This window comes from Emys orbicularis, chromosome 1 (assembly GCF_028017835.1).
Source record: "Emys orbicularis isolate rEmyOrb1 chromosome 1, rEmyOrb1.hap1, whole genome shotgun sequence".
NCBI lineage: Eukaryota > Metazoa > Chordata > Testudines > Emydidae > Emys > Emys orbicularis.
The window spans coordinates 106394047-106421360 of NC_088683.1; the positions used below are offsets into that span (position 1 = coordinate 106394047).

The window sequence follows — 27314 nt, forward strand, 5'->3', positions numbered from 1 at the left end:
TTTCATGATCCCTGCCTGATATATTGGTCCCATGCTAAACTGTTCTAATTTATGCTAGGCCAAACCAGCCCCCAGCATCCCCCTGGATTGGACAATTGCAAAGGCAATGTACAACTAACTACCTTTGGTCCCAGCTGGCTACAAAGATATTGGGGGGTAAATAACTTCACATGGTGCCAGGGCAGTTGTACTGATCCAATAGTGGACAACAATGTGTGTATGAACTGATGGTCAAATTCAGCTATATTACTAGATCTCAAATTTCAAAACTTGCCCATGTCATCACTGGTCAGCAGCATAAGAAGGGAATGAGACTGAATGTAAGTGTAACCATGTCTTTTTGCGTTACTGTTCCTTCCACTTTTTGAGACAATGAAAAAGCAAATTGAAGTGATAGATGTGACCTACTTTCACCACTGTGCCTGCAGCTTGTTCTATCCAGCATCAGTGTTGCCAATTCTTGCAATTTTATCAAGAGTCTCATCAGATTTGGTGTGCTGTTTATTATTTTTTAAGCCCCAGTTCCTGGAGTCATGTAAGTACATGAGAATCTCAACTTTCATTAAAAGAAAAAGCAAACTTCTAGCCTTCTTGGCTGTAGAAAGAAGCTTGAAAACATGAGGCCTAAGGCTTCAAAAAACCCCAAACAAACCAGAAGGCAAATAAAAACAACCCAAAATGTATGATTTCTAAGGCAATCTCATGATTTTTGAATGCTTGGAGTTTGCAGTACTGCATTGGCTTCAGCATGTTACTGGATGGCAGTGCTTCTGCAGTATACAACTGCAGGTGCTAGTCACAAGAAAGAGGAAGCATGAACGCTGAAAGTGTGTGTTTATTGGTGAGAGAAGAGATAAACAGTGGTGTATCTTACCTATAACTTCCTTGACTAAAATAGGTTGTGGGTGCAATCTAGGTTCACTGGGACCAGCAGCATTCACAGCTTTCACTCTCACGAAAATTTTGGAACCAGTTGGCAGGTCAGTGATGGTGTACCTTGTTTTGTCTGTCAGCTCGGGGTTAGCCACTATCCATTCTTCCGCTGGTTTAGGAAAAAGAAAAGAGGGGGCAAAATTACAGAATTATATACGTAATCACTTCTCCATCAAGAAAACTTACAGTATAGTGAACAACTGCACAGAAACTGTTGCTGATTTTATTCTCTAATAATGCTATTATATGACATTGATTTGGATTAATACAATGATAATAAGTAGGGGAAATGTTTCTAAGGATACTCAACATTATCTTTTAAAAAAAAATTAAAAAGTAAATACGTGTGAACAGTAATTACAGGATGTAATTATAGAAATCCATTAAAAGTCTGTTGATAAATAACAAGGGCATATAGAGTGTGGTTTTCAAAAGCACTCAGCATTGGCCTAACTCTGCTTCTGTTGAAGTCAATGAGAAATTTACCATTGACTTCAGTGGGAGCACAGTTAGACCAGCACTGAGCACTTTTAAAAATCACACCTGTCATGTACAGATGGTAGTAGCACATAATTAGCTATTTATGAAGTGTCAGTTTTCCTATGGCTATTGCTTCGTTTGGGAAACATCATGGTTCACGGACAGGGCCTAAGATTAGCAATCTGAGTTCTATTCCCCAGCTCTGCCACTGACTGGCCATAGGTGGGTCACCAAAGCTCTCTGTACCTCAGTTGTCCCATTTGTAAGATGGCGTTAATGATATTTACTTACAATGTAGAGTGTTCTGAGATCTAAGTATGGACAAAAGCATTTTATATGATCTAACTGCATTATATTGTTAGCTCTAATGCTTATTAATGAAGTATTTGTTATTTAGCTACTTTAGAATTTTAACAAATAGGGTTGCCATGAAAAACAGACTCTCTGCTTGTCACTTTAAGAAAAAAGGACAAGACTGATCAGAGTTCTTCAAATGATTCCAGTGTTCTCAGTTTTTTCATCTTGCTATAATACAGTCACATATAATTCGTGGATCCATTGCAAAATTACATATTTTTAGAAAAGCCCAGGTTACGTATGACACAGTTTCCCCCATCCCTCCCCTCCTGCCCTCCAAATTTGGATCACTTTAAGACCCCTAGCTTTTTGACATTCAGAGTCAGATTTCTATAGCAACAAGTCAGGAGTTTAACTTCTCTTATAAAGAAAAAACACTAGCCCTCAAGACTAGTTACACTGTTATAAGCTTTAGTGCACTGGAGAATTACTGAAGAATATTGGGATACATTTTTATAAGGATGGGCCCCACTCTTAGGAAGAGATTAAACAGAGTTCTGTTTACAAACATTTCTTCCAACTAACACAAGAGGGTTGGGGTCAGGGATTCAGTTTCCTGATCCTTTCCCCGTCATCTGAATGCTCCCAGAGCTTTCTGTGGGTAAGTAAAGCCGCAGGTTCTGGAGGTTCATGACCCCCAAAGTCAGTTAGGCTCTCAGAAATCTGTCTTTGTATGGGTAAGAAAGTTTTATAACCTTCATTGAATACTGTACCTTCCAGGTCATAAGTTGGCTCCACCAATTCATCACACAGATCTGCCGATATACCTTGTGAGAGTCCATCATTAAAATTAATCAGACACCCACTTTCACACAAGAGTATTGTCAGTGGTTAGCATTCCCTGTTAGTAATTATGCATAGATCTGTACTGCTCCCTGGAAGATTCAGAGGAACCTGTAGGGTGATCAGGGAGTTTGCAGGCAAAGTGCATCTGGGGTGAGGGACATTCACCAGAATAAAGCTTGTATAAGTAGTACTCCTCCAGGTAAGCAGAGTAGTTTAACTGGTTTCCTCCATGGTTTACTAAGGCCGAGGCTCCACCCACAAAGTGAGGTTGAAGAAGAAAGAACCACAACTGACCCAAATAGGATAACTCAAGGAAGTTTTTGTTGTACTATCTTCTCTCTGCATCAGGTTCCCATTCTTCTTCATACCACTGCTTTGCTGTCTTCAGCCCTATCCCTTGGCCTGGGTGCTTTGTGCCTGAATCTCTCAGTGAACTGGGAAGTGCATCCGGCTATTTAAACCCATGAGCATCAGGGCATTTGCCTCGCTCCATTTGAGCATCCCTACAGTAAAACCCCTAGTGGCTCCAGAAAGAGTTTTGGTTCCTAATAGTAATCAGTTTGTGCTCAGGTGGGAACAGAAATGAGGCCTAATCATATTTGGATAAACATCTTGTCCCTCAAACTGCATGTGGCTTGGCAGAACAGAACCTCTTCTTTGGGCCAGTTGCAACTTTGAAGGTGCATGGGAGCTACTATTCAGGGTGATTATGGCTCTAGAGATGGCTAATGGGAAAGAAGAGATGCTCTTCTGAACCATTCAAGGTGCTCAGGGAAAAGGTGGCAGGTGGGACAGAAGAAATTGTTTTTTGGACTGATAAGTCATGAAAAGGGGAAAGGAAAGAGAAAAAAGGAGAGTTTGAGAAGAGAAATGGAGCAAAAAGGGAGAAGGAAATACAGTACAAAAGGAGGGAATGGCGAGAAAGAGTATTGAGTGAGGGAGGACAAAGAGAATAGAGGGAAGGAATGAAAAAGAGGTTTGAGAGAGGACAAATTTAACTAATGGGGAAGAAAGAAGAATAGCAGAGTGCAGGAATAAAAATTAATTTAAGGTAACCCCTAAGGCTAAATTTCGATCATGGCTGTCATGGCCATAAAATCATGGGCTCTGTAATTTCCACAATTTTAAAAATCCATTATTTTGAAACTGTTGCAAGCTGGTGGATGGATGTGATGGCAAGGATCTGAGCCAATTCAACTGAGAACCTTGTAAGCTGCCAAGTTGCTAGCTTTCAAAACAGACCCAGGTCTAAGTGGTTGCACAGGTCCTGTGCAGGCCCTTTGTACAGGGGTGAATTTCACCCGTAGACACTAAAAGCTCATTAACCCTGAGATGACACAAAGAACTAGATCAGTCCCTATATTACTGAGGTTTAATTCCTCCAGAGTGGATAAGGTTTCTCTCCCCACCAAGGAGTAAAGGGGGAAAAAAAGACCTTCCACTCCCTTTTTAAAGGAGAATCAAGTTGGATATTAAAGCCTGGCTCTGGGGTAGGATCTCCTGTGTTCAAATGTGTTCCCTGTTATCACCGTGCAAGCCCCACAGTGCAAGTTCTAGATATTCATCCCAATGCTCCAAACCTGCAATAGATACATGTAGATGCAACCTTACAGCTGCATGGGACCCACTGAAGCCAGTGGGTCTCTGAATGGCTACAGCGATCCATCTGTGTAGATCCAATTGCAGGATCAGGCCCTACACCGGGGAAATAAAGGTTTCTAGGGTACAAACCAATGCCTGTGACACCTGACACTTGTAATCTATATATTTCTATGATTTTCCCCCTTCTCCCTGATTTTTCCTGAAAAATTTGATGATTAAAAAAACTCTAATAATCCCACATTCAAGGGCAAGAAAGAGACAACATACTACTGAAGGGATAAAGAAGCGGGCTAGAAAGGCAGAATCAGACAACACGAAGAATGACAGATACTGTCTTTTGACATTCAAAAGAATTATTAAACATTATAGAAAAATTAGTCCGAGGGACAACAGACACTGGAAAAGACTGAAGAGAACATTGTAAGAAAGAAAAAGGGATACACAGTAAGTTAAATATCTATTTGTTTGTATTTTCTATAAAGCTTGCTTCCTAAATGTTATGATAAAATATATACATAAATAATTTTGATTGTGTATATATAAATGTATATGTATATATGTGAGGCATATATAGATATATAAAAACACACACAGAAATCTATGTAAAATACATTGTAATCATTGTATTTTATCTGAGGTGGGTAACACCAAAATGACAGATTCAACTGTCATTTTGTTGTATCTTCTTATGTTTTAAACCTATCTGAAAGAAAAAAGTAAAGAATTTGCTCTGTTCGACAGGTATACAAGGATCTTTGGTCTTCTGCCACTTTAAATGTATATTTGGAAAATCCCTCTCAATACTATCACTGGTATTATCATAAATATTGTATTTAGCCTCTTATCTGATTAGAGAAAATTCCTCTTGCTGTTCTGCAATGAGCTACATAGTACTGAGACCTTAAGGCCATATTATATCCCTGATTTTGAGCTATGTGTGCGGAACAAGGGCATAATGTACGGCAGCTCTTAGATTCATTAAATCGTCAGTTGCCTTCTTAGTGCAGTGTTTTCTACAGAGTTTATTAATAACATCCAGGCCTGTGCATTTGAAATATCATAGGAAAATATGAATGTATCATGTACGTGCTGCATTTGGATCTAGTTCTACATGTTTCCTCTTCCCAGACCTTCTCCTATCTCCCTCCCTCCATACATGAAGGAAAACCCTTCCTACCATTCCAATTGTGTTTACCTTTATGTCAACTGCTCAGTACCTCTGAGCTTCTTCAATTCTCTTTCCTGCTCCTTATGGATTTTCAGCCCACTCCTACAAGGTGCTGAGGGCTTCCTCAGAGGTGCTGACAGCCCTTTGCTCCCATTGACTTGACTGAGATTTAAAGGCACTCAGTACCATGCAGGATCTGGCTGATTTTCTGCTCTATTTTTTCCACTGGGGTGTTTAAATGCCCCAAAGCTTTCCTGTTGTGGGTCATATGTTCTATCCTGTACAGCTCTTGCCTTCAGGCTGAATCCTACAGCCCGTACTCATGAAAAACTTCTGTTGATTTAAATGCACAAACTGGCGTTCATTTGTAGATACTTGTGTAATATGGTTATACTAGTCCTTAGATTTACAGCATTGATAACATCACAAGTGGTTAAAATAAACTAAACTGCATCACTATTCATCAAAATTTGCATTTTTCTGGCAGACCCATTCCCCAGAAATAGTCATCTGGGACACCCACAATGACTTATTCCACTGTGTCAAGTTTTGCTTACCCATTCCAGATGTCACCAGCCTTTGTTGCTTTCTGTTCCCAGACTCCATTTCTATGTCCACTCATAAGAAAGCTTCTGCTAAGTATGTAACTGGGAAACACTGAGGTTTTGCTATTTGATCACTTTACACAGTAAAACTGCTGGTTGTATGATATATATTGTTTGCATTTCTCTGTCTCCCATTATTTTCCTCTGCTCATTTAATTTTCTCTTCCCCGTTTCACCTTACACTCCTCCTATCCTCCTATATGCCTCTATATCTGAATGAAAAATCCTGTACACGAACACTCCCAAATGCAAGGGGCATTCAAAATCCAAATCTGAATTTTGTGGCTTGGACCACTTCTATCTGATGATATACCACAGCCACAGGGCTGTCTGTCCTCTGTGTGTGAAACTGGTACTCGAGGAAGCCACTATTGATTCCAAACACAGAGAAACCCTTTTGTTAGTATTTTGAACAGATTTAAGATACCAGATATAGACTCTCCAAGCCCCTATGTGACTGGACTTTAATCCAAAACAAGTTGAAATGTGGTTCTCCAGTTTTCTCCAACTGCCAATTAGGAGGTTCATTTGTCCTGCTTTTCCTTTTCCCCCATCCATCCAAATATTTAATCTCTCTGGTGTGGCCGGATTTCATGTCCTCAGGGAGCAAGCTGTGGAAGCCCCTGAACAATGAACTCTTTCACATCAGCACAGTGCACAGCCGCCAAGTCTCTAGACTAACTGGATGTTGTTTTGAAATGCCAGCTCAAATGTAGGAACGGATAGGTGTGCAGGAGCTAGAAAGGAGCCTGGATGAAACTCAATAGCTTGAGAATTCTGGCTGGCTAACTTTTACCTCAAAGCAACAGTCAGCTCTCACGGAGAAAAGGTGGGGCAAGTCTCACCTATTTTAAGCACTAGGCGCATACCATAGTTGTTGTCACTTACTTCCTTCAAAGCAGTACTCTATAACATAGCCGTCTAAACCTGCTGCTCCAATGTGATCTGGTGGCCGCCATTTCATTGTAACGGTGCTATCAGTTACTCCATCAACTGCCAGGAGAGTTGGTGGACTGGTGACAGCTAAAAATAAAGAAAACATTTGTATTAGCATTAAAGTGTGCACTTATGATATACAGCAAGTGGGAATCTTCTAATTGTTACCCAAAGTGGCAACACAGATTCTAGGGCATAGATACTGGAGAATTTAAGCCTTTATTTCTCACCTTTCTGAAAGGCGTGTGTTTTATTCTGTCCCATTAGAAATTAAGAAACACCTGCTCAGTAAATAAAATACTGGCCCTCCGGCAACTGCTCCCAGAACTTCCATCTACCAGGCTCTGCAGCACTGATGTGCATTTGGATAGATGAGAAGCTCCTCAGACCACAGTATTGTTACTCTCAGAAGAGGAGAGGACACTACTGCAGCAGCACTCTTTCCCCATGCTCTCTAGGATTATGAGTGTCCTCTGTAAAAGGCAGCAAACCCCTACTGACAGAGCCAGATTAAGATTTATTGGGACCTTGGACACAAAGAACATTTGCCCCCCCCCACACCCTGAGGGCCCAGGGGTGCTGGAACCGGGGGGCGGGGGGGGCGGGGGCAAGGCCTTCCACTTTTAAAAGTGGGAGGGCTATGCTTGCCTACCTTTTAACATGGGCATAGTAGCCTTGGGCAGGCGCAGAGCGGTGCTGGCAGGGGCTGTGCTGATAAATTTATAAGTTCCCCTGCTAAGAAGCGCAGACCCTGCTAGTGGCGCCAGCCTCTTCCAGTGCAAGGCTGAGGATGGCCTTAGCCCCCCCTACACGGGGCCCCATTCCCTGCTCCTCCTCTTCCCCCTGAGGCCCTGACCAGGCCGGAAGCTGGAGCCCGGCAGTATTAAGAGCTGCCCAGGGAGTCCAGGTTGCTATGCAAAGCCTTGGACCCTCCACCTGCCCTGGGTGGCGTGCCCCGGGGGGTGGGGTGGGGTGGGACAGGGACATGGACAGGTTCTGCTCTTGCCACGCTGGCCCCCACCCAGGGCAGGTGGAGGGTCTGAGGCTCGCCACAGTGGCCTGGCTCCCTGGGCAGCTCTTACCACAGCTCAGCTCTGGCTTCTGGCCTGGCCAGGGGGCGGGGTCTTGGGGGGAAGTGGGGGATGCAGGGAGGGGCCACAGTTCCAGTGCCACTGGCCTGCCCATTTCTACACAGGTTTCAGCATTCCTGCAAGGGACCCCAAATTGGCCGGGGCCCCTGGGCATGCGCCCCGAGGGCCCATGCATTAATCCACCGCTGCCTACTGACCTAGAGAATAAGGCACTGTGTGTACTACAGGGAAACTGTGTTTATCAGAATCATTTAAAAACATGTGTCTTTCCACAAAGGTGCCAACATAGCTTTCTGGGACAATGTCCATCAGATTTAACCAGGTTGGGGTTTACTAGGGTCCTGGTCCATGACTAGGGCTCTTAGATGCTACGACATTACCAATAATAAATAGTAGGGTATGCAAAACTCTTTACAATATGGTTAGTTTACCCTGGCTAAGAAAAGATGTTGAAACCATGTTAGCCGTTCTGGGGGAAAGAAATGTGTTTTCACTAACATGGTATGGTAAATGGAGCATAGGGCTGGAACCCAGGACCTCCTTAAGTCTTAATCCTAGCTCTGCTACCTAACTTACTGTATGATTTTGGCTAACTTAACTACTTTGCCCCAATTTTGCCATCTGTATAATGGAATTGATACCTGTCAACTTACAAACGTGTTGAGAGGATAATTTACTGTTTGCACAGTTATTTGAAATGGCAAAGCACTATGCAAGTGCTAAATATTACTAAAGGAGTAAGCTTGAAAGAAACTCAGATCTCCATATGGAGTTTGTAGCACATGACACTGAGCCACTCAACATGAAAATATTGACATTTGATTTTTGGCCAATTTTTAAAATTAATTTCCAGTGCTTGGTTGCTTCCAGAATGAGAGATTTTGCTAAGGAATACACAGAGGGACCAAGACTGTCACTGATCCTATTCTCTCACGAATTCTGTCCACTGTATGCCACTACTGTGCCCTTCTGCGTAAAACATCCCCTTGCTTCATAAAAAGAAGACATTACAAGCAGAAAGTTAGGACTGTTGGATGTGGCTCTTTAAAATTTTATACACAAGCCAATGTTTTAAACGTGCAGATATGTCTATATTCTTGTTTACTCACCCAAGGGAACAAAAGCCTTTGAGGGCATACTTGGTTTGGAAATTCCTACTGCATTAACAGCAAATACGCGGACCTCATAAGCAACACCTTCAATCATCTTCTTTGGTTCAAATGTTGTTTCTTTACATAGGTCAAAATTCAGTCTCATCCACCTGGAGCTTTGTTTCTTTTTCCTTTCAATGAAATATCCTATTGAACAAACATAATTATGTAAACTTAAATAAGGGACCAGCATTTGTAAAATCAGATACAAAGCCAAAATGAATGCCATCTTTTTGGCTGGCCAGTACCCCTTTCTGGATACAACTCTACATTCCCTTCTGACCCTTGGGGTTTTGCCAAAAGTTGCAAGTTAGGCTTTCTCTTCCAATTGCAACCATTTTTAAACTTAATTTTATAACATCACAGTATTTTGCCCACGGTGATTAAGAGCCCAGGTCTACCAGCTTCTGAGCACCCCGATGTCCATTTATTGTAGTATATTGGAAGCTGCTCAGCTAGACATGGAACTGTTCCCTAAGTCTGCTAACTCTCAAAAAGAACAAAGTTTCAGAGTTTGGTGGTTTATGATAATATGCAAATTGCCCACCCAACTCAGTCCTGTCAGAATAGTGGTAATTTAATAACATTACAAGATAGTGAGGATAATCTTCATGTCTCCAAGGATCTGTAACCCAGATATCTAAGAAAACACCTCTTATGGAAGTTAACAGCCATATGATGCTCTTGCTGTTGATTTCCAAAAATTGAACTTTCCAGGACCAGAGGCTGAGCTGTTTCAATACAGGGTCCATTTCTTTGGAGTTCACTTCCCTTGATCATACTATGATATCACCAAACAAAGGAAATGCACTTACCTAAGAGAGGAGACCCGCCATCATAGGCTGGAGGTTCCCAGTTCATAAAACACCAGTCTTCACCCACCTCCGTCACGTTTGGTGCAAGAGGAGGGTCAGGGACATCTGTTGCAAACACAATAAATATATCTTTTAATTAGAAGAAAATGAACCTTTAATTTTTTTTTATAATGAAGTAAAGGAGGACACAGACTGCTGTAAAATAAACAACATAAAAATAACAATTCTTAAAGTGCAATCAGGCTTTACCATGAGAGCAAGACTAGGAGCAGTTTTCAAAGGCAGAATAAAAATGTCATAATAATCAAGTCTGGAGGTCAAGAAGGGATAGTTACTGTGACTAGATACATGGTGGAAGAAAACGTCAGAATATGTCAGGGTGACCAGACAGCAAGTATGAAAAATCGGGACGGGAATGGGGGTAATAGGCTTCTATATAAGAAAAACCCTCAAATATCAGGACTGTCCCAATAAAATCAGGACATTTGGTCACCCTAGAACATGCTGGAGATGAAATCCTGTCCTGAGCACTATAGAAATGTGGGCTTCAATGTTTAGCTCAGGAGGTCAAAAATAGCTCCCACTTTGTGAACCCTTTCAACTAATTTGGAGCAAACCTCTTCATAGAGGGGAAGGATGATCTGGTGGCTAGGATACTATGCTATGGCTTGTGAGACCCCAGTTCAATTCCTTAGTCTGCCACAGGCTTTCTGTGTGAACTTGGGTGAGTCACTTATTTCTCTGTGCCTCAGTTCCCCCTCTGTAAAATGGTGATAAAAGCACTGCTCTACCCAGGGCCGGCTCTAGGATTTTTGCTGCCCAAAGCAAAAACAATTTTGGCCACCCCCCCCCGTTTTTTAATTACCCCACCCCCGGCCCCACCTCAACTCCGCCCCTTCCCCAAATCCCCAGCCCTGCCTCCTCCCCCCAGGCTCTCAAGCCTGGGAGGGAGGGAGGGGAGCAGCGGCGCGCGAAACAGCTGTTTCGCGCGCCGCGGCCGCTCGGGATCTCCCCCTCCCTCCCAGGTTTGAGAGCCTGGGAGGGAGGGGGAGACCCCGAGCGGCCATGGCGCGCGAAACAGCCGATTCGCGCGCCGCTGCTCCCCCTCCCTCCCAGGCTCTTAAGCCTGGGAGGGAGGGTGAGTAGCGGCACGCGAGCGGCAGCGGAGGTGAGCTAGGGCGGCCGGGGCACATTTTTAGGGGCGGCATTCTGGCGCCGGCCATGCTGCACCTAAAAATGTGCCACCCCAAGCACCAGCTTGTTTTGCTGGTGCCTAGAGCCGGCCCTGGCTCTACCTCACAGGGGAGTTGTGAAGATAAATACAACAAAGGTTGTGAAGTGTGTGCCAAAATACTATGGAAATGGGAGCCACATAAGTACCTTAAACGGCTTAGCTAGATCATTAGGGAGGACAGCCACTGCACATAAGGTACTTCAGATGTTTCTCTTACCCTACAGCTGATAAGTCCATCTTAGGCTCCAAAAAGGGTCCATCTAGAAGGATGGGATCTAGAATGCCAAACGCTGGGGTGGGTCACAAAACAGAGGCGCCCTAGGGCACCATAAGAGATATGAAAGACTCATATGGGAAAAAAGCTGATTCTAGGTGGGGGATTTCTTTAAGAAAGTGAAGTAGATATAATAAAATCTGCCAGTTTGGTGCTGTGGCCTTGTGCATTAGAATGACTTACCAACCACCTTGATGTTGATATTAGCTGAGTCTTCTCCAGCCTCATTCTTTAGCATTATTTTGTAGACGCCTGAGTCATCCCTCTCGGCTATATCAATTACCAAACAGCTGCTATCCGGATAAGTTTCTGCCCGTATTCTGCCACCTGTCTCCATGATCCACTAGGAATCAAAGTAAGGGGAGAGGAAACGTAGCATTATCTGACTTGAGAACCAGAATGAACAAAAATCAAAACCAAAGAACAATACAGTACACTTAAAGGAAAGAAATCTGCAAAACAACTACAGGAACCATCTTGAGCTTTACATTTCATTACTGGATCCTTTCAGAGATTCTTAGCTTTGACACTACCATTAAAATTTACTAAGGAATACACAACGATTTGACCATGTGGTTCTTACTGAAGTTAATGAGAACCATATGTCCCTATCTCTGCATGCTGCATTGAAAATATGGAGGTGATACATTTGGCTTCTTAGAACTATGTGGTCACAGACAGATCTATGTGAAGTTTTGCATTGCGTCACCATAAGGAGTTTGCCTGGCTCGTTGTTTCACTACAAACTTGAAACTCCAATAGTTTGTCAAGAGGGTCATTAACATTTGCAACCATGGGCTAAATTATGGCTTTTTGTCAAAACCTTGCAGCATTTGCAGTTTTACATAAATTATGTAAAAACTAGGTAAAGCGTTTTTGACCGTTATGTTTAAATTTTCAGACTGTGTGAACCCCTGTGAAGCAGATGGCTTGAATCTGTGAACCAAAAACCATCAAAATTTCACAGAGTAGAAACTGAAGGCATCAGAGGAACAGGTTAATAAGGTAAATCACTTTAGAAATGTAATTCAAGTGCTATTTAAAATGTACTGAGTAGCTGCAGTTCAGCTAGTTTACAGAAAGAACAATTTCCTCAACTGCAGTAATTTGTAGGCCTGTGTTATGCAGACTAGACAATCATAATGGTTCCTTTTAGCCTTTTCCAGAAATCTATGAGAAGAGCAGTCTACATTCCAGTAATAGCACATCTGATATGTTTGGCTTACTTCTCCAAATGAGCATGGAGATTGGGTTTTTCTTTCCAACAGAAACATGTACTTCAGAACAGGAGAGGATTGCGTAGGCTTCTCTACACTGTGTCTGATTCCTCACTGCCCTTTATATTGTATGTACAGCAAGACCATTTCCTCCATTTGCATGATTTTAGCTATCCAACCCTTGTTTCAAAATAACACCAAATGGAAAATAACAATACATAAATATATATAAAGCTTACTCTTCTCCTTGGAATCAGAATTATAGAGATACAATGTAGTTGAGCAAGTGTCTCCTCATTATCTTTTGCCAGGGTGAGAGCCATAAAACAATTAAAACAGATTGACTCACCATGCTGAAAACTATTTTTGGTGAAAAAGCCCTTCACCAGACTACAGAAATACGCATACAGTAGGATCAGCTGTTATACCTTATCCCCTTTACTCCACATAACTTTTGGAGTCGGCTCTCCAGAGATTGGGATCTCCAGTCGTAGTTTGTTTCCTGCTACTACTGTCACCGTGTTATTGTCACCAAGATTTTCCAGGTGGAGCCTAGGAGGATCTGAAAATTCAGACATTGCCAAATTCATTAGAGTCCTGCCACATTGAGAAGCACATTTGGGTAAGTACAATGACCTGGGCATAATTGTGCAATATAAAGCCTATTATAATGCAGAGAAAAATGGTCCAAAACACTCTAAGTTGGGTGCTTCCCTGATATTTTTAATATAGTTGAACTGTCTTTTGGGGGCTGGGGGGGGGAGGAGGAGGAGGGAAACAACCAATCCTATTACCTTTCTTACACCACCCATCTCCAAACATTCTCCAAAGGCCCACAGCAAAGCCATTGATAGGTCACTGCCATTCTCTGTTGTTCTTAGCCTGTCTCCTCTCTATCTGATACAAGAGCCATATATAACAAAATACTGGTAACATAACATTATATTAAAGATGTACAGTTTGACAAAGCCACCCTTAATATTCAATGGTTACTATTAATATTAGGATTCATAACCCAGCTAACAGCGCATTAGTGAGGGGACAGTCACTGTGATGTTTTACTTTTGTTTGAAAAATTGGGTGCATTAACAAACCATGTATTTGACTCATTTAATATATCTTGGTTAATAAAATTAACCATAGATTACTTAATGCACTTGGTATGTGGGGCAAAGTGCACCTATACCACTATTCCAGTATCAAATACGTTGACAAAAAGTGTCAGAATTCAAATGGGATGGAAAGTCAAAACTTTGAAGAACATAACGCTGCATTCTGCTGTTGTAACGCACGCTACATAGAGGGCCAGCAGCAAGTGTTTGAAGAAAACTCTTAATACTTGCTTATTTTTAGGCTTAGAAATTCAGCAGGGGAATCGTTCTTCTGGCTTCAATGGTCTTTGGATCAGGCCCTCAAATCATAACCAGATCATGATTTCTGACTATTTCCCTTGTATTTTGCCTAAGTAAAAACTCTGGTTTGCTAATGGGAGATTGCGTGTGTGTTCTGAAGAATTTCTGACCAGAATCTTGGATATCTCACACAGCACTCACTTTCCACAGGTCAAAGAAAACTTTATAACTATAGATGCGTCATGCACTTACCTATGACATGTACTCTGCATGGTATGTTAACTTTATAGGCATCTGGTACGAACATGTAATCACCTTCATCATCAACAATGGAGCTTGCTATAACCAACCTGTGGATTCTGTGAAAAATTTAAAAAGGAACCCATTTAAATTATATTTTGTAGAATTTATGCAGATAAAAGGAAGAATTATTGTTACATCTCAAGTTACAAGTTCACCAGGTCTGCTCATTTGTGTCAGATTGCTGACTCTAAAAAAATCTTTGCTACTGTTTGCTAAATAGTGTTTTAGCTGATTAAACTGTTGGTGATTAGAATTTGATTTTCTTGAGAAGGGCATCAAGGAAAGTAGGAATAGTTAGGGCTCTTGATGTTGTCCGCTTGATCATGGAAAACTACAGGGAATATAATCTCTTTTACTCAAGTGTTTTGAGCCACTCCCTGTAGGGTTGCAATTAGATCTCTATGAGAAAATTTGATGCCCCTTTCCCAGGAACCAGGCCTTATATTTGTTGGTCCTTCCTTGTGACTCTACTGGTTCTGTCCCTGGAATAGAGTGGCAGGGTGAATAAGCAAGGCACGCTGCTCTCTATCCTATGCCTGGGTGAACTCTCCAGAAATACACTCAGATTTTTTTGGGCTCCTGTCTTCTGGTCCGGCTGAGCTATGCTCAGGGCAGGACCCAATTTGAGAGGTGCAGGATAAATGGCTTTATACCACCTTTATGGCTCCCGTACCCAATCCCAGGGCGCCAGGGGCCACAGGTTAGAGCAACGGCAAGGCTATTCTACTGTATGCCAACATAAGGGTCTATTATGCAGCTGGGGTTTGTCCCAAGGTGCTCCTTATATTGGGGGTGGCAGAAGAGTGAGTAGAGCCAACATGGTAGCTTTATACCACCCCAAGAACTCTCCTACACATGTGGAATTCCCAGATACCCATTTTAGTGTGTTGGTGCAGGGCAAAGGAAAAGTATTGTGGTCGAGGATCTGGCCCTTAGCTTTTTTTAAAATGGAAAAAATAGTAAACGAATTTTCTGGAGAATTAGTCCAATGTTCAGAACAGATTTTAAATGCAAAGGGACCTGATAAATGCACATAACTTGCATTGGCAGAAATGTGAATTCTGTGCGCAATACATGGAAATGGAATAGAAACAGACAGTAAAACAGAAATCTTAAAATGGTATTTTTCTATCATTTCGAATAATTGTTTTAATTTTGCTACTTAATGTCCCACAGTGAGTGCAATACAGAAACTTCAGGCAAAATACATCCCTTGAGTGTAGGTACATCATGAAATATTCCATTATGGCTAATCAACAGTCTGAGTAAACTGACTGAAATAGAGGAGCAGCAGTGAAGCTGGTAGCTGATGAATATTGCTCTTATTGTGAGGTCAAATATAAATATCTCTGATGGGGTTGAATGTGAGGGGTGGAAAATATCAATGGGGCAATTCACACTCTGGAATCGCTTGAGGTCAGTCACTATTACAATCCAATTCGTGTTTCGGGATGCCTACCTTCCTTTGTGATATAACTTTACACGGTCACTAGCTGGAAGAAGTTGCCCATTTTTGTACCACTTCCCTTCTATGTTCTCAGATATCTCACACTTCAGGGTGATTTCTTTCCCAAGCCTCGCAGTCTGGTCTGTTAGTGGCTGCAGTATCTTCAGTGGTCTCACTTAAGAAAAGAGAACCATGGAAATTAGTGCTGATATTGTATAACCATTCGTGATTTTATTTGGGAGCTGCCACTAGCAGCCATAATCTGAAAATCAGATAAGCGCCCCTGTGATTACTAACAAAAGCGCCTCTCAAGGCTAAATACTAGTAATATGTACAAATCTAACATGCATTCTTTACTTAAGCCGTGAAACATTTAGCTTTCAAATGTTTCATGTAACAGTGACTAACGTTCTTTAATTGTATGTGTTCTTGAAAAGTGCCATATTGACTGACTGATGGTACAAGAAACATAATTCCTTCTCTGATCCACAAAACAGGCAAGGAATGGGAAAACACTGTGCATGCTTTCCCTAACAACATGCCAATGAGGGACCACCTTCATAGGTCAAATGGTAGATCAATCTTAGTCTATTTATCCCTTGTCCTCCCTACTAAGAGGGACAATTTTTGTGGCATCTGTCCACTAGTAATTGTAGTGAGACCACAAATGTAATGTATATATATATATATATAATTATATATGATCACTTATAAGATAGTAGTGGCTTTCTCTCACTTGCAACCTGGACCAGATTCAGACTGGTGATCCAGAAATGAAAATTTGTGTATATTAATAATTTTCACAGCCACCCATACTCCTGGTAGTTATTATCTTGACTTATTGAGATAGATTAACCAAAATGGGACATGTTCGCAAACACTGCAGGACTTAACATGGCTAGAAGAAAGATAGAATATAATTTAGCAGAGTTCATTCTGTCATAAACACACAAACATTTACAAAATGATTAAAGGTATGTTACAATAATTTCCAACACTTGCCCCAAAGTAAAAAAGCAGTAAACTGCAAATGTGCATACGCTTGGCTAGAAAGCATGTGTATTCTAGCCACTTTTAAAGATATATTGCCACAAACCCCAGTGTTGGAAGTTAATTACATGTATTTCTATGTCATATTTTCAATATTGTTTCTATTCTTTTTTTCTCATGACAAGTCTAAGGGTTGGGGATTGGGGAACTAGTTCCTGGTAGCCCTACTCCTACTTACAGAGCTGGTGGGAAAATGTTTATTCTCCCCATGGAAAATGTTGACTCTTCATAAAAAAAAAACACTGTTTTTTTTTTTCTGGTTTTGGGTGAAAAAAAATTTGCCTTTTGGTTTTCTAATGAAAAAGTTAAAAATGTTGAGAAAAACAGATGCTTTCTGTGAAAAATTTCATTTGATCAAAAACCCAATTTTTCATCAAAAAAGTTTTGACAGAAATTTTTCAACCAGCCCTACTTGACTGTCTGTTAACCCCCATAATAGCCAAAGGAAAAGAATGCAATACACTGATCCTGGAGATAAGCAATAGAAAAATCACTATGAGAAAAATCAGTTGAAACCACTGTCTATCATGATGAGCAATACTCATTGTTTCGTTGTGCTCCTCCTTGTGCCGGTTTTCAACGGTTGTCCCGTGTCTTATAATTAGATTGTAAGCACCCTGGGACAGGGACTGTCTTTTTGTTCTGTGTTTCTACAGCACACAGCACAATGGGGTTTTGGTCCATGACTAGGACTCCTACGCACTACGGTAATACAAATAAATAAATAAAATATGTTGCTCAGTTTTCCCAGTAGACTCATAGAAATAGGCAAATAGCAATAGTGTACTAGGAAAACAGTTCTGTTACAGGAGTAAAATTTCAAGCACAAATAGAAAGATGTACAGTACTTACAATCAACTGCAAGCTTAGCAGCTGATTGCCCTCCAGTTGTCATCACTGAATAGGTTGCATTGTCAGCTTTTGAAGCTTCATCTATGATCAGAGTGTGTTTTTTACCATCAACCTTAAGTCGGTATCGAGATCTAGGTTCATTGGTCAGCTCCACACCATTCTTAAACCTGATAGAGGATAATAAGTATTACTTCCTTAATTAAACTTACCATTGCTAATACTATATCAAGCAAGTTCTGCATGAATGAGTATCCTGAAGAGATCAAGAGAAGCTTTTGTAGAATGTAGGGCAAGAGAAAAGATTTAAGTGAACTAATTCATTAAGGAATTCATTAAACTAAAAGCATATTATTACTGTCACAGTATTTTTAAAAATAATACTTTCTGATATTTTCTAATTACATTTCAGATTTATATACACAGAAGATGAAATTGTCCTTAAGACACTGCACTTTTCATTCTTGGAGAAAACAGCATCTACTCTGAGGTGGATGAAAGTGGCTTACCATTTCACATTTGCATCCTCTTCAGACACTTCACAGGATAATTCTATTCTTTCACCAACATAGGTACTCAGGTCTTCCAGGGCCTTGGTCACCACCACTGGCGGCTCTATGACGAGAAAAAAATATGGTTTTATGTTTCAGAAACAGAACTAAACGAAATAGAAAAAATGTGTTATAACAGTACAGAAAATAATTATATTTTAAAAATTCTAATGTCAATCATCTTCTTAAGTTATTGGCTAAGACTTTGGGTTTTTTCTACTTGAAATCAGTAAGAAGATGGCCCATGTACCAATAGCAGGTATAGTTATTGCAAGATCTTGAGTCAGTTAAAAGAAAAACCTACCTCTTAATCCATTTTACAAACAATGTGTCAACCTAAGTGGATTAAGCACAGATCCACATTCCTATTTTCCTAGAAGCCCTCCATCCCCCAGAGTACAATGGTCTCATCATACATTGCATACGATGAAAATGGCATAATATTGAATCTTCATACGGTAGATCCATCCCTGCTTGTTCAAACTCAAGTCAACTTAATAAACAAGAGAGAATACAACCCATGTGCTACATTAATTTAAAAGGACACTGACAACTATTTGATAGGGTTTTTAGTCACTATTGTTTTAAATAGCTTTTTGATATATATGAAATGGCCTTTCTTTTCCTGTAATTTTTCTTCCTACAAACAGGAGTTGCCCTCCAATTTTCTAATGCAGCTTTAACCAAAAGGCTTCCCTTTTACTCAGTTTCCTGCTTGTGCACCAGTAGCACCATCAGTGATTCCAATAAGAATATTAACAGCACAAGTGCTGGGAGACTTGGAGAACCAGCCACCAGTCCACGTGCTTGAGAGAAAGAAGAGTTTTCTCTTAAGGTCAGTGGCCTAAATCCAGGGCCGGTGCAAGGATGTTTCGCGCCCTAGGCGAAACTTCCACCTTGCGCCCTCCCCCCTCCCTGAGCCCTGCGGCAGCTCCCTGCCCCCCGCCCTGAAATGCCCCCCCTGCGGCAGCTCCCCCCCCCCCGGCCCGGGGAGCCGTGCGGCAGCTCCCCACCTCAACTCACCTCTGCTCCGCCCCCTCCCCGAGCCCTGTGGCAGCTCCCCACCCCCCGTCCGCCCTGAGATGCCTCCCCTGCGGCAGCTCCCCACCCCCACCTCCGCCCTGAGGCTCCTCCCCCATGGCAGCTCCCCCCCGCCCGGGGAGCCGTGCGGCAGCTCCCCACCTCAGCTCACCTCTGCTCCGCCCCCTCCCCGAGCCCTGCGGCAGCTCCCCCCCCACCCTGAGGCGCCCCCCCCGTGGCAGCTCCCCCCCCGCCCGGGGAGCCGTGCGGCAGCTTCCCACCCCAGCTCACCTCTGCTCCGCCCCCTCCCTGAGCACGCCGTCGCTGCTCCACTTCTCCCGCCTCCCAGGCTTGCGGCACCAATCAGCTGTTTGGCACCGCAAGCCTGGGAGGGAGAGAAGCAAAGCGGGGCGGCATGCTCAGGGGAGGAGGCGGAGCAGAGGTGAGCTGGGGCGGGGAGTTCCCCTGCGTGCCGCCCCCCCCCGCCACCTGCTGCAGGCGGCCCTCCCCGTACCCCTCTGCCCCAGCTCCCTCCACCTAAATGCCAACGATGACTGGGGCGGCCGAAGATCCGGCCGCTGCGGTCGCCGCCGAAGAAAATGCCGCCCCCAAATGCTAGCGCCCTAGGCGACCGCCTAGGTCGCCTAATAGGTTGCACCAGCCCTGCCTAAATCTACAGCTGGAAAGATTGGTTTGCGATGATTTTCAAAAGTTCAGTTGGCTTGAGTGTATTGAATATCACAAATCCCTGTGCTGCTAGGAAGGCTAACACTGTACTCAGTGGGTCCCCCCAAAAGGTTGCAATCTACCTAGAGGATCACAGCTTCACAAAGCTCCTATGTGCTGAAGTTACCACTAGACCACTAAGAGGTGGAGGAAAGAAGAATCAGTAGGGTTGTCAAAGAGATAGAGAGAGATCTTAGGAGATGGGGAGGGTAGGACGTACAGACACACACTGGGCCAGAGTCTCACCTGATGTAAATCATCATTGTTCCAATAAATTGAGCCAGGCTGATTTACAACAGTTAAGGATCTGGCCTGCTGTTTTAAAACTAAAAAGCAAGATGATGTACACTACCTCTTACAAACAGTTCTGTGGAGCATTTCTCATCACCAGCCGTCACATGATAGCGGGCGTCATCTGCCATTGTGCAGTTATTGATGAACAAAATTCGCTGGTTACCTTTGTGCTCAAAAATGTACCTGTTTGAATTTGCACAGAGCAACCCAGAGTTAGCAAAACGTGGTCTCTTTTGTTGTTCTCCTTTTAACTAAAATGTTCAAGGGATTATTGTAGGGGGAAATCCTGTTCTGTGCGTGGCTTTGGAGTGGATGGCCTGAAAGGTCTTCTCCAGCCTTAACAAGGATGGAGATGTAGTAGTAAATAACCAGTAGAAAGAAAAGCTATAGGCTTGTTTGGCACCTAACTCCCTTGGGCTCCTTTGAAAATCCCAGCCACAATTATTTGGAAAAATAATTGTAAACTGGCTCTTGAAAATAGCAGAACAAAGTGGGTATCTGAAGTCCTAGACCAGTAATGGTGAAAATAATCAGTAACAGGAGCCTAGGCTTCATTCTGACACTCAACATATTTTTGAGGTACAATAATAACTGAGGTGAAGAAGTTACCATTATTGGTAGGCCAGATGGCTCAGGGGAGTTGTAATAGGATATGGACCATTTCACCTTTATGTCACTGGTTCAGATTTGCTTCAGGTCAGTAATAACCAAAGCTCATTAGCATTTGACAGAGGTTCTGCAGCCTGTGTGAAATGAGTTGGTGATTTCAGTTCAGCGTCTACAGGATGGGTGTCCACAAATCAGCCTATAGCGGAACCCTGAATTGGTCAAGGCAGATTAAGGGATTAAAGATAAGATACCTAGACTTTCTGCATGATGGCAGTCATTTAATACTGGGCCAAATCCTGCACTGGCTAATAGTGAGAAGGGGGGCAGGAAAGCTGCTTACTGAGTCCTCTGTACAGGGGCTTTGCTGGTTAGGATGTTCTTGGGAGGCTAGTGCAAGCAGCGTACTGGGATTTTGAGTTGAGTACATTTTGCTGTTCCTGGGAGCAGGTTCACTGTGACCTTATCCATTGATAGATAATGCATGGTGCTGACCTTAGCATAAGCGATAATTTATTCAGGGAGCATTGGACATACCTGCTTCCTCCCCTTTCTTCCCAACCACCGCTCCCCTAATTTATAGACTCGCCTCCACCCTCCTGGGGACATGACGCATGGTCTGGTATATAAAGCCAGCCATCTCTCCTCCAAGTCATGCTGCAGAACTGCTATGGAGTAATTCTGACCATACCATTTCCCAATCCCTTACAGATTAGAGGGCAGAATATAGTTCAGTATGTTTTGTTGTGGGAATATATTTTCTTTCCTCTCCATTCCTGGGGATGCAGAGAATACTCTATATTAACACTGAAGCATATTGTGGATTGTTCTTTGAACTATAGTTCACTGGCACCTTTACAGTGTGCATATAACTTATATGTAGTTTGATTATGATAAACAGTCTGCAAAAGAAGTTGGTGTGAGCTTGGTTACTGAGAGGGGTAAATCTACACAAAACAAAACCAGCGTCAAGGGAAGATGCAATGGTGTTAGTCCAGTGAGAAAGTGTGTGGAATTTATGATATGTGTTTAGTAAAAATCACTTACTTTGTACTTGGTCGTATTTCTTGGCCATTTTTGTACCACTTGAGCTCCACCGTTGGATCTGCCAACTCCACCACAAACCTTACTTTACCTCCTTTATCCACCTGATATGCAGGATCCAGAATTTTGGAAAAAGCTGTTGCAGGGTGTATGAAAAGAAGAGGAGAAACAAATGAAAATTTGCATGTTATAAGGACATTGCATAATGCAAAACCCAACTGGGACTGATACAGTACATAATATGGAACCCATTTATAATGAATTTAACTACGATGGAACTCTCTGTTGTTGTTATTATTGCTACTTAGGCCAACCTTGAAGTCCTTAGGCAAAATTCCCACTGAACTTCCTGTTGTCAGAGTGAGCACTTTGTGGTTTGCCTAAGAGTGAATGAAAGTCCCAAATTGTTTCAGTGGATTGGAATATGCAAACTGCAGTTCCCTTTGTAGTGGAACTGTGCAAAGCATTATAAAAATACCTGAAACCAGGTAAAAATAGTCCATTTTCAAATTTCATTACAAGCTCAAAACTAATGAGGTTTGTCAAAAGATTTACTCAGGTTTGCAAATCTGCTTAAGCAAAACCTGGTCTGAGCTATAATTTTGGGCCAATTTGTGACTTTGTATAAAAATCATATAAAAGTATAGTTTCATCTCATTTAAACATAAGGCTAGGTAAAGCCTAGAGGTTTCAAGAGAGTTTCACTTTGAGTTTTTATTTACATTCAGGCACAGAAGTGAGACTCAGGGGAACACGTACCCAGTGGATTGAAAGTGAAGAAAATGTTCCCACAGATAAATTGTTCATGGCTAATTACAGTGTAATCAGTCTTGGTGTGACAGCAATTACAACCTCATGCAGTATCTTTGGGGGAACAGATTGTATTAAGTTTATGTATCACTGTGGGCCAGCGATTATATGTATGATTGTGTTTCTACTCCATGAGGGAGGGTTACCACAACTCCTTCAGGAACTAGAACTGTGTGAGTGTGTGTATGGGGGAGAGGGTGAGTAAGGTAAATCACTCATGTTGTAAACACCTCCAGAAAGGTATCTTCCCTGGGGGAGGTTTACATATACCAGTTCAAACTGAGTTTCCAGAGACTATGAAAACAAAGAAAACAAACATTTTGGCTTTAAAAGGCTCTGTTTAAGCTGACTCAGAACCTTCTTTCTAAGGGGGCGGTGGGGGCGGTGGGGGGGGCTTGTCCCTTACAAAAGGATTGAAGAGACTTTGGCTTACTAGGGCCTCATAAGACTGACGGCTGACCTCTGGTAAGCTTTTATCTTATGCATTGTTTTTTATGTTTTCTCTGTAATGCTTTTACCTTAAGAATAAACGTGCTTGCCTAGCAAGAGCTGTGTGGTAACCTGTAATTGTTGCCAATACATTGTTCATAGCCCTCGGAGAGAAAAAACAATGCACCGGCACTGGCTGTTAGGCAAACTGCCTTGCTGGGAATATCACAGAGTAAGGCAGGAAGTTGTGTAGCCTTAAAAACCCCTGTCAGAAGGGAGTGGCACCAGGGTTCCTGCCCAGAGACAGGTGGTGACTGAACACCTGAAACTTGACTGGGATCTCCTGGAATGCGCCATGGAGGTGGGGATACAGGTGCAGCTACCCTGAAACTGACACTCAGTTTATAGTGCAATTGGGGGGGGGGTGGAGGTGGAAGAAAGGTCTCTACAGATCTGCCAAAGCTACAGATTTTTCCCAAGGTCTATAGGTTTTCAGACTCTCCTACAGGTCTGCAAGGAAAACCTCAGCTGCAGGAAAAACCTCATTGGTTAGGCAGCCCCTCCCCAGGGAATGGGAGAATAGAAAAAGCAGCTAATCAGAACTGCTGCAGGTGCTGAGGGACATCCTGGTCCTTCGCCCCTTGGAGCAGTTAGTGCTCCTTTCCCATCCTTCCTGCTAGAAGATTCAAATGTCCTTGTGTGTAGCAACTGGCTGGGGTGCAGCTGTTCCTGCCAACTCTGCAGTTCCTGCTTTGATTCCCAGCACTGCTTCTGCGTCAGGCCTGGGTGGGGACATGAAGATTCTCCCCAGATGGCTCCACCTGCCTCTCCCCCTTTAGAGAGTTCCACCGAACAGAGGAACTGCCATAGTGGCATAGACCAAAGGCCCATTTAGTCCAATACTTTTTCAACACTGGCCAGTGCCAGATGCTTCAGCAGATGCAGAACGGTACCCATAAAAGTCAATTGTGCAATAACATGGCTATGGTGATGGAGATGGGTAACTTCTCCCTGACCTCAGGAATTTGGTGGCTGACTTCTATCCAGAAGCACAGATTTGATGTTTTATGTAAATTTTTGTTCTAGTTTAGAGCAAGTTTTGTTATTCTTGTTATTCAGATATTTGCTTAATCCCTTTTTGAACCACACTAAGGGCTAGTCTACACTTACCCGGTAGTTCGACGGCTGCGGATCGAAGTTCCGAGTTCGATTTATCGCGTCTGGTGTGGACGCGATAAATCGAACCAGGAAGTGATCCCCGTCGACTGCGGTACTCCAGCTCGGCGAGAGGAGTACCGCGAAGTTGACGGGGGAGCCTGCCTGCCGCGTGTGGACCGCGGTAAATTCGAAGTAAGGTATGTCGAATTCAGCTACGTTATTCACGTAGCTGAATTTGCGTACCTTACTTCGACTTGGGGGGTAAGTGTAGACCAGGCCTAAGTTAATCACTTCAATAATATCTTTTGGCAGTAAATTCTACAAATTAATTAAATGCTGTGTTTAAAAAAATACCAAAAGTATTTTTTTTTATTAATTTTAAATGTGTTGCTCTTCATTTACATGGACTGTCCCCTTGTTTATGTTTTATTAGAAGGTAAATAGGAGTGAGAGAATAACCTTTTCTATATCAGTTTGTATGTTAGAAGTGTTCCACCATATTATAGTACGAAGGGACAGTTTAAACCCAATTGCTTTTAACAACCAAGAAAAAAAATGGATCTCTGATTGTGTAAATGACAGTAGATGATTTTAAATTTCCAAGCAAGACTGAAGCAGCAGAACCATTTATTTTACTTCTGGTAGTACTTGACATAGTTAAATAAATGTACATTATTTCTGGATTTATTGGCCCAGAATATCTGGTGTGGCCAAACTGCTCAATGCAGAACCAGAGAGATTGAGCAAAGGTGGCCCTTATACCATCTTTATGTTCCCCCAATACTGGTACTGGCCAAGGGTTACTCCAATCTCTGGCATAAGTTAGAGCACTTTAAAGACTGCTCTAACTTACACCCATCTGCCAGTGGCCCCAATGGATTGATCTAATAGATCGGGATCACTGGGATACAAGAAGGCCTTGGCCATGCTCTCTTGTCTCTGGGAATGCTTCCTGACCTGTGTTCTGGGAGGGAGATATCTTCTACACAAGGGGAATCCTCTGGGGAACCACTGGAGCAACACAAGTATCTGGAATGAACCTGAGAAGTGCCCCGGTATACAAGCAAAGGCCAGAACGTTACCTTGGACAGAATGCATGTGCATGTACATATGTTGCACTATTTGCATTACTAAGCATCTTGGGTGGGGAAGGACAGTCCTGAATCAGCCTCCCCTGCACCCAAAGAAGTGTTTGCGCACTAGCCAGGATCTCAGTGGAGCTGAGCGAAGTTTCAAAATTAAGTAAAAAAATAAATGGCGAAGAGCAAGTAAGATGTTTAGTATTCCTTAACTTTAATAATCTAAAGTGTTACTCCTAACACAGGGTCTAAATTCTGCAGTCCTTAACCAAGCAAAACCCCCTTGCAAGTCAATGGGAGTTGTGCTCAATTAAGAACCACAATTTGGCATAGAGGACATTAGTGATAAATACCGAATGGTATGTGGTTTTTATGTTAAGCACTGTGAGCCAAAACCTGCCCCTGGTTTACTCCCTGTACAACCTCTTCAACTTGAGTGGGGTTTCACTGTGTGTAAATCAGGTTAGAGCTTGTCCCTGTATATTTCACGGACTTTGCCTCACCCTCTCTCTCAAGAAGATGGTTCATGTTTGACCAACAGATGTAAGAAACCTTTTCCTTGGTCATACCTGCACTCTTCTTCTCTTCTCTGCGCATGCGTTTCAGACGTTTTAACATGCCTCTCAGATCAGTGATACCGTACTGAAATGCAATCTTCTCATATTCATTGGGATTAGCATTCTTCAGGAGCTCCCACACATCTATATCGGGTTCTTCCTCTTGTTTAATCTCCCTAACAGTAGCAAAAAAAAAATATTTTTTAATGTAGAATAGTTAATGAGACTTCATTGCATTAGAAAAGAAAGGGACAAGTGGGTATTAAATCTATGGTGAGCTTAGAAAAGTTTTGGTTAAGGTTTGAAGATTTAAATCAAAATTTTGATTCACTTAAGGATGGGCTTGAGCTACTGAGGTTAGTTCTGGATTCAAAGTTTCTCACAGTACATGAGGTAACTGAATCAAGGGTTCTGGTTTTGTCTCTTATAGACGGATGGCTAACTCTGAAATTCAGATCCTGATTCAAACTTCTCCAAAAAGTGCAGGAGAAGTTTGGATCCAAGGTTCTTTTTTGGGATGTCCAAGTACCATCAATCTGTGGGAATTTTTACATTTGCTCACAAGGAAAAAAATATTTGAAAATACAGTAGTATAATGAGGCCTGATTCTGATCTCACACAAACCAGTTTCTCATACTGCTGTAACTTCATTGTCTTCAGTGAAGTCACTTGTGATTTACACCAACATAACTGAGATCACAGTCTAGCATATACATTATATAGTTATAAAAGAGGCCTTTATTCTTTGAATGGAGACCCCAGTTCTGCAATTGTTTCTGGTAGCGGGACACACACCGAACCTCACTGAAGTCAACAGGAGTTTGTGCAGGCATAAGGGTACACCCGTTGTCAGGAATTAGTGCTTGCAGCTGAGCCTGGGACAGGCTAGCTCCACCTCCCTAGTGATCAACAGAGGACTTGTAGCTGAATCACACTTGGCTTGCAAGAAAATCACCTGATTGGCCAGACTGCCCAACTGGCTGAACGAACCAATGGTGTGCTCTTAAACATAGGAGCAGCATTAGGCCAATGGCTGCTCAACGCATTCGCCCACAGCTGCATTAGTTCCTGCTCCTGGCTTGGCCCCAGCCCTGCGCCTGCCTTGCCTCAATTCAGGTAACCCAGCTCTGGCCCTCAGCTCCAATTCCTGACTTCTGACTCTAGGTTCCTACTCCTGACTACTGACTCCTGCTCCTTCACTAGGCTGGACTCCTGCTCTAATCGCTAGATATGACCACCCACGTTCCGGTCTCTGACAGTTTGTGCAGCCCCAAACCAAAATTGGGGTAGCTTCCTCTTCCAGGATGGATCCCACAAAAACTAACATCCCTTTGTTGGAGTTAGTTGATGCCTTGCAGAATTTACAAACACAGATTAGCACTCTGCAGGA

General features: G+C 42.6%; 1 protein-coding gene across 1 annotated transcript in view; it reads right to left on the reverse strand.

The window, feature by feature from the left end:
• Positions 1-27314, reverse strand: part of MYBPC1 (myosin binding protein C1) — an 87315-nt gene that overhangs the window by 22236 nt on the left and 37765 nt on the right. The window contains exons 12-24 of the mRNA XM_065406269.1: positions 25937-26100; positions 21895-22027; positions 20300-20424; positions 18160-18265; positions 17654-17820; positions 15764-15926; positions 14254-14360; positions 13078-13211; positions 11616-11775; positions 9925-10029; positions 9068-9256; positions 6820-6954; positions 875-1042 (exon numbers count right to left, since the gene is read on the reverse strand). Of these exons, the coding sequence (XP_065262341.1) occupies positions 875-1042; positions 6820-6954; positions 9068-9256; positions 9925-10029; positions 11616-11775; positions 13078-13211; positions 14254-14360; positions 15764-15926; positions 17654-17820; positions 18160-18265; positions 20300-20424; positions 21895-22027; positions 25937-26100 (1856 nt within the window). The remainder of the gene's footprint in view (positions 1-874; positions 1043-6819; positions 6955-9067; positions 9257-9924; positions 10030-11615; positions 11776-13077; positions 13212-14253; positions 14361-15763; positions 15927-17653; positions 17821-18159; positions 18266-20299; positions 20425-21894; positions 22028-25936; positions 26101-27314) is intronic.